Source organism: Acipenser ruthenus, chromosome 2 (genome assembly GCF_902713425.1).
Source record: "Acipenser ruthenus chromosome 2, fAciRut3.2 maternal haplotype, whole genome shotgun sequence".
NCBI classification, from domain to species: Eukaryota; Metazoa; Chordata; class Actinopteri; order Acipenseriformes; family Acipenseridae; genus Acipenser; species Acipenser ruthenus.
The window spans coordinates 28,913,903-28,922,155 of record NC_081190.1 but is presented as its reverse complement, the minus strand read 5'-3'; the positions used below and the strand labels follow the sequence as shown (position 1 = coordinate 28,922,155).

At 37.4% G+C, this 8,253-nt stretch overlaps 2 protein-coding genes across 2 annotated transcripts in view; one reads left to right on the top strand and one right to left on the bottom strand.

The window, feature by feature from the left end:
- Positions 1–1,784: 1,784 nt before the first annotated feature.
- Positions 1,785–5,055, top strand: LOC131698843 (transmembrane protein 252-like). Its single transcript, XM_058993295.1, has 2 exons — positions 1,785–2,108; positions 3,682–5,055. The coding sequence occupies exons 1-2, from the start codon at positions 1,834–1,836 to the stop codon at positions 3,941–3,943; spliced, it is 537 nt and encodes a 178-aa protein (XP_058849278.1). The 5' UTR covers positions 1,785–1,833; the 3' UTR covers positions 3,944–5,055.
- Positions 5,056–6,333: 1,278 nt separating this feature from the next.
- Positions 6,334–8,253, bottom strand: part of LOC117409520 (phosphoglucomutase-like protein 5) — a 43,708-nt gene continuing 41,788 nt past the window's right edge. Inside the window, exon 11 of the mRNA XM_034915722.2 lies at positions 6,334–8,116. Within this exon, the coding sequence (XP_034771613.1) occupies positions 8,027–8,116 (90 nt within the window). The 3' untranslated portion in view covers positions 6,334–8,026. The remainder of the gene's footprint in view (positions 8,117–8,253) is intronic.

Here is an 8,253-nt window from a genome sequence, read left to right as displayed (position 1 = left end):
AAAGGTGAAACTTTCATCCGAGTCAAAGCTGTCCATTAGGGTCCATTAGAGTGCTGTCAAGGCTGATGGGTTACAACAGTGGAGTTATGAGATCCTTGCATATCTTTCATCAAATTTAAAATGTATGAATTGAATTACTCTATTTTATACAACCGTTAAGAAATAATGTCATATTGACTGTCTGGACCAATTAAACTTTGAGTGCCAGCATGTAACTTGAACATTTTGGGGAAATACCAGAGTGTACACGTACGTTCATAATAATAACTAACCAACAACCCAGTTTCCACACGACAATATGTTATATTGTTTCTTTTATGATTGAATCTATAATCTAACTACACTGCACTTAATTGCTCCTGTTCCATGCACTTTCACCAGAGATATTTTGATAATAATACAGAGCTTATGTGTTGAATGCAGGACGGGACAGTGCAGTTTGGTTTATAGCACAAGGAACCCATGTGACCCCATCTCAGTGCAAAGATAAAAGCACATTTTCAGAGTGGAATAAAACAATTGTAGAGTTTTTAAACTGATTCAATAGATCATTTCAAAATGTATTTTGAAGTTCAGAAATTGGTTTATATATATTTTAAAGCTGTGCCACTACCCAGTTTACCATTTCAAACTCTCTCTGTAATGTAGGTATAGGGTAAACTTGCATACTCAATGTAAAGTATTTTCCCAAAGAATAAAAGGATTCGCCAGCACATTTTACAGCTGATTGAACTGAGGTTGGAGGAGGTGGAAAACTAAATTCAAAGGAAGTCTAGCCCCGAAAGTGTGAAAACCACTGTCCTACTGTTTGAATTAAAGTTAGACTATGGCCTTTACTCCATTACATCTTGTATTCAGTACAGGTATAGAGTTAAAAGGAGCACTACATGATCATTTATTCCAATAAAATAAAAACAAATGTTCCTATTGAAAGCATAGCAATGTAGCTGCCTACCATTGACAGATTCAGGTTCGTCAGATTCAGCGGAATTATATCCTCTCTGATTATATCGACTCGGAAGACTGTTTGTCACCTGAAATTAAACTGTGTAAGAGAACAATTAGTTTATCAGCCAGTGTTATTGGTGTGTTCCTTGTTTAGTTCCTGTTATCTTTGCTTGCAGCTGAAATCTATTGAAATAACTGCAATCCTGCTAGCATTGGAACACAAGATACTTATGAGGGTTAAACAGTGGTAAATCTACCCATTGAGATTGTTATCAAGCAATACACAAGTAGATTATTATCTTGCATGTGCATGTATCCGATTGCGTGAAGACTGTGGATAACCTCTAATATTATGAACAAGCAAATTCCTTTAAATTCTATCTGTGGCCATTTTTAAAGCTACCTATAACTAGAAAACTCACCTATTCTATCACGTTCCGAATTATACTGTTTTATAACAATCAGGTGTTTAGGAAATGTATCTGCTAATAAAACCTGAATGAACTTGTCGCCAAATGGACTGAACAGCTGTGATTGCTTCAGACCTCTCAGACAAGGGATCTCTGTCACTGGCCTGTGTTGAAAAAAATTAAAATAGACTGTCTGTTAAGGTTTGGAGCAGGTGACTGTTACACAAAAGTAAACCTTTGCAATGGACCTGGTAGAGTAAACCTTGTTTTTCTCAAACCTTATCTTGTCACACCTTCCAGTAATGCTACTGATACCATCACCTTCAGATTAGTAGTTTTGCTATTTGTAACATTTTGTATGGATCTACTTGCGTCATCTTGCATGATAAAGGCCACCTCCCCGTAGACCATAAATACCCTTCTAGCTCCGCTATGATAGTCCGTAGTCAAACAGATTCCTGCTGAACAGATAAACATGCAGATCAATAAGAAACTCTGGGTGCTTTTCCGCATCGCTTTGCCAATGATTGCCTTTGCAGTTATATGCTTAGGAGCTTTCCTTGCATCCATAACAAATATTGCCAACTATAAAATAAAACTCATCTTCGCCTATATTTTAATTGCATGCGGGTTACTTGTCTTGCTGGCTGGGATTTCCTGGAGCGTCTGTCATGGAATGAGACAGAAAAGCTTCCTACAGAATTTGCTACTTCCCAGACGATCTGAGGTGCACATCAACACTGTGGACAGGTAAGTAATGTATGCAGGCACCAAACTAGATGCATGAATTAATAGGCAAAACCAGGTATATTCAGTGGAATGTAGCTCAGTGTCAATAAGCTGCAAATTAACAATGTATAGAGGTATGAAATATGAGGTATACCGCATTCAGTGTTCATGAGGGAATGTCCCTAGTGTGGCATTTGCAACGACTGCCTCCTGTCGCATTGTGATCCAGGTTTATTTCACCAGTTCTCTGCCTGGTGGAACATGCAGTGCAACTTCCTGTCTACCACATCACATAGCTGCTTGATAAGATGGAGAAGGTCTGATGATTGTCTAATCACACTAACAGTGGAGTGTGTCTTGAGACATTGAACACATCCAGTTTCTTGGATAAAGGTCTTATTATCTCATAAGGGGCAATCACTTCCTTAACTGGAGCCGTGACTGGTCCACTGACTTACATATAGTTTCTTTTTGTAGCCCTGGCCAGTGCAATTAGAGACATGTGGACCTTTCTTGGTCAGGCCCCACCACCAGTAGCCCATGATGAAAGCGCACTCCAGCTGCATGACTTATTTTGAAGTATTAGCTACTAGATTTTAGTGTTTAATATTCAACAATGAAGGCTTGTCATTGACTAGTACAATATAAAAAAATGTCTGCCAATGGGGCTCCTGAGTGGCGCATCCGGTAAAGGCACGCCACACAGAGTGCAGGATGCGCCCTATAGCTTGAAGATTGCCGATTCGAATCCAAGCTGTGCCACTGCCAACCGTGGATGGGAGTTCCCAGGGAGCAGTGCACAATTGGTCAAGCACTGCATGGGTGGGGTAGGGGTTAGGTCGGCTGGGGAGCCCTTGGCTCACCGCACACCAGCGACCCCTGTGGCTGGCTAGGTGCCTGCAAGATGGTCTGTATGCAATTCAGAACTGCGTGGACCTCAGACGCTGTAAGTTCTGGATATGGCTGCACGGTGGGCTTGCAGAGCGAAAAAATCAGACGGTTGGCGGCACTCATTTCGGAGGGCGCGAGTGCTCGTCTTTGTCTCTCCTGAGTTAAAAAAATAAAAAATAAAAAATGTCTGCCAATGAAATGTAAACTACTCTTTCCTAAAAAAAGATCACATAAAACCATCATTCATAGTGTTACATGTAAAGACAGAAAGCACTGCAATGTTTATTGTGAACATTTTCAGGTAAGGAATGCAAGGAAATTTATTGTGCCTTCAATAGCATAAAAAGGTTCACCATTGTCTTCTCAGAGAAATGGTGCAGATGTGAAAAAATCACTTCCTAAAGTACTGTGCTGTGGAAATTAATTGTATTGTTGATCAATTAATCATATGTTTCATGTTGTAAATCCAAAACAGCAAAAATGATCAAAATTAGTCAATACCGGCAGCATAACTAAATTATGAATATCATTTACATTATAATGTAAATTATTACAAATGTATTTAAAAAAGACAGCATATCAATGAAAATGATTGTTAAATTAAAGCAAATGGTGGTGTAAACACCACAAGAGTAAGTCCTGCAGTTCTCATTTAAATGCTGTGCTACGATCAAATGAATGTTTTTATGCTATTTCTTTTCAGACCAGACTTCTATCCCCCTTCATATGAAGAATCTGTTGGACGCAACCCTGAGTATCTTGTAGAATGTGTGGTTATTGACGAGGAACAGAGATGCAACATTCCTCCACCACTGTACACAGAGAATAGTTCAGACATCCAGGAAGACGTCAGTGAAGAGCAACCTCCATCCTATAAAGAGTCTATGCTACGATCCAATACGCTGTGTGATCATTATACCGAAGAGAGCGTAAAACCAAGGGAAACCCAATCTGAATGGGATTAAATGGTTCTGACAAAGAACTTTCAAAATAAGTTAATGGCAGACTATTTTACAACTTGGGTGGTTATTTTCCCAGCCAGTACACATGCTGTCACATTTATGCTGTTGATATGCATGTCATATCAGCAATGATAACACGCTGGTTGTGCTGAGAGAGATGGTGCAAGCTGTTGCATGAGGTGGACATTCTGTGTGGGTTTACCTCGGTTCAAACCACAGTTTACAGTTTCTTCTGTTGCATAAGGAAGGTGGTTTATATAACCTTAGAGGTGGCTATACAGTCAGATTGTAAAATATTAGCTGTTTAGTAAACTATAAAATGTTGCAAACAGCTGTGATGTCAAATCTAGTTGGATAATATATTGCAAAATTTGTGTCATGGCTTTACAGTCAACCTAAATGACCAATGCTGGTTTAACCCTTTGTGAGTGCCTTATTCTGGTCATCTCGTTTTAACATTTGTCAAGACCAAAATGTACAAAGATTTGCAACCTATGTCCTGCACTTTCAACTTCAGAAGTGTTGTTGGACTATATAGTTATGGAAATAGGCAGATAACTGGAACCATAACATGTTTCAGTGTTGCTAAATAAACAGAAACAGGACTGTACTTCTACTTGTGTGATTTACAATGCTTTGATGTATTTACAATGCACCCAACATTCATAATATCAGGGTTGTTAATAAAAGGGTCTTTGGGAGAAGATAAGTCAAATGGTCTTGTTTAATGAACTGCACTGCTTGAGAGGAGATAATAGAATATTTGTTTAGACAATCCATGAAATAATTACAATGACACTGTTGTGATTAGATCTGAGTAAATTTCTGCAAATGGAAGATACTACTCTATTACAGTATAGAATAATATATTGGAGGATTTCTTGTAAATAGGAAAAACAAATTTATAGCAACAATGGTAATGAACATGTGCAGAGATGCACCCTCCTTTACTGTTATCAATGTACACTTTATCAAATAATACATTGTTTACAATGTGTGAATGCTGACTGTAAATAAGAATATAACAAGGACATGTTTGCACTGTGTACAAAGAAAATGCAGGTAGTGTTACATTGTAAATAAAATAAAGATTTGCCTAATAAAAAATGTATTAAACATTGTACTTTGACACTTCCTTGCAACACTTTTCACAATAATGTACATTTTTATATTGGTACATGGCGATTTGTAGCTTTATATTTCTATAGAATAATGCATATAAGAAGAGAGGCAAAACCGTCAGGAACTGTTTCTCCTCATCGCGCCACAGCAAACCCTACTGGCCAGGCGTCCAGTGAGCTCAAAGGCGGACCTCATGCAGGGCTGGCCTTTGTCCTCCAGAGGTGGGTAGCTCGCTGACATCCGCTTTCGAGTTCCTAGGTGAAAAAGGAAGCTGGCTTGGTCGTGGGATTGGAGGAGCCCACTGAACCTCCAGGTCTCTGGAGCCATGTGGGGAATTCAATTCAAACAATACTCGTATACATGGGTTTTTCCCCCCTGTAAGTACATACATTGCTGGTTTATGTTGTGGAATATTACACACATTCAATAACTTCATGCAATCACCTGGAATGTACATGTTTTATAATGGAAATTGTTATTATTGCACATGTCTTAATCTCTGAACGAAAATGCAGTCATAAAATGAATCTGAAAAACAATGACATTGCAGTTTTGAAATCAGGGATTCCTGCAAGAGAAAACACGTTGCTCAAGCAAAATACAGGGTCTGGCTATGAAAACACCTGCCATAGCACTATCAGTAGGGTAGCTAGGGTGGCACTGCAAGGTTGTGAAAATAAAGTTATTTGGGCAATATTGGGTGTGGAGGCACCGACCTAGCGACTCCTATTATCTCTGTATCATTTTCTAGTCAGCTCTGTCCTGCCCATCGTATCTGCAGCTCTTCTATTTTACACAAAAGACAGCACATTTATTGTCAAACCACTACATGGTATAATGATAAAATCGAACAAGTTCTGTTTTAACCTGGCAATCTGAACTACCAGTATATCATATTTTCGAATAGATATCAATGGGCATATTCAATTGATCTAACTGAGATGGATACAAATAAAGAAATAATTTGAATCTTTAACATATTTTAAAGATTTTTACAGACAGAAAAAACTGTTGGATGTTTGCTTTTCGTAACTATGGAATCTTTATTAATGATTCAGTGTCAGTGTTTAAATACGTTGCTGTTGGATACATTGACTTACCCCTAAATGTTTTAACCTTGGTTCTTAAAGGGTCATATTTTAATCATCTAAAGAGTGGATTTAGATCCACCAGGGTTAAGATCAGTTTAATTGAACAATCTATAAGGTCTTCTGATTCCCTGGTTAGCCATTATGTAGGATAATGTAATGTGCACAACAAACTAACAGAAGTTAAGATATAGTACTTTATTTAGCTAAGATCACAAACAGATGAATGACACTTTTACAGTAGCAGGACGACATACATTAAAAACATTAAAAATAGAAACAAAAAATCAACATTTGCAAAAATCTCATGCATGTAGTATTTTCTTCCCCCAAGGAATACAAAAAAATATTAACAATTACTGCAGTACTCTTTCAGACCCTCCCTGAATAAGACTGTGTTCCCCTAAACTTCAAAAAGCCTCTATTATGTTTCAATGCTTCATTACTAACAGCAGATGGTTAATGTTTGCTAGTTGCTGCTTTGCAAGTATTAAACAGATAACACAAAATCAAAGGTAGAAGGCCACATAAACACACAGGCATAACGAAACGAAAGCTTTATTAATATAAATTCAATACATATAAAAAAAAAAAATGTTAAAACCACACAAACTGGCACATGGGATTATGTAAAAATGCAGCGTCTCCTCTGGTTTCATATATTAGCCCTGTGACAGAGTACAAGTGCCCCCATGGCTGAAGATCAGTGCAAATGCAAAACTTTAATGCATTTGCATTACTGCATAGCAACTAACCCTGAGATTACATTTGAATCATGGCATCACCATCATTACGTCAGCTTTAAAAAAACACCAAATTACAAAATCTATGATGACTTGTGAGCAATTATTTAACACTAACACTGCTTAAAAAATAACAAAAAAAACCCAAAGTTATCATGGCAGTTTGCTGATACTTTTTAAAAGTCTCTATAAGGATAGCGGCACCATAATTTAAATTGAATCTTGAAGTAAACTGTGCCAGTCAAAATGATAAAAGCCTTGCAAGTGGAATACTAATTAATCTTCACTTTCTCTTAAAATAGTCTCTCACAGGGGCACCCTCTACCCCTTTTTGATCTACAGTATGTGAAAAATATATTTTTCATTGGTAAGAAGCATTAATCATGCTCATGCCATTTTCGAAATTCATTGTGTTCTATCTGGATCCAGTCACTTGAAATAGCAGTTCTGAATACCAGCATCGTGTCTGTTACTAAGTACATTTTTATTACACTGTGACCTGAAAATGAACTATACTATCCAAAAGTAACACATTGCTAAACGTTTTCTGCAGGAAAGGTACAACAGTCCTGTAAATGATGTAATACCGTTGTCAAGTTAATTCATATAATGAGCGTGTTGATCTGTATGCGTGTTGGTCAACCAACTTGTATTTACATTTCTAAAAAGATATTTGGGTCTATTTTAATCTAATCAGAGGTGAAGCTCAATAATGTTGCCTTAACTCTATATCAGTGCTGCTGGGGGTTTTATGGATGATTTATTGACCACCATATAAACATAAGGCAATAACAAATAAAAAGTGGTTTAGAAAACAGGTTTATAGATTTTAGAGCAGCAGTATTCAGCTCTGCTGTTGCTTTTAAATAGACCCTACTGCAGCATTTAAAAAAAAAAAAAAAAAAAAAACACACAAAAAAACAGCAACAACAACAAAACAATACAGGAAATGCTGATTAAACACCCTTTTAGATTGTCTTTAAAACTCCCTTTACATAACCCTTTAATGTTGTTTTTTTTGTTTTAGTATTTTAAAGAAAGATGCAAGGCACAAATAGTGACTAATTTTTGGCAACTGCAACCTCATGGAAGTACTTCTCTTTTTGGCCCCTGTTGAGTGTTCAGTGGTGGGATCAGGTAATGACAGTAGGTCCTTTGCGGCCTGTTCGCTCATGGATCTCAGAAATTTTCAGTGCGATTCCTATTAGAGGGCCCAGCACAGCCTAAATGAAATAAACAGATTGGTTAAGTTCTGCTTCAAAAGAAAAGCATCAAACAAACTGAGCTTGAGACACAATTCCTGAACAGTAAAACCTTAGTTATTTTAATTTCAATTTTACAAACACCTCTGAATAGCCCC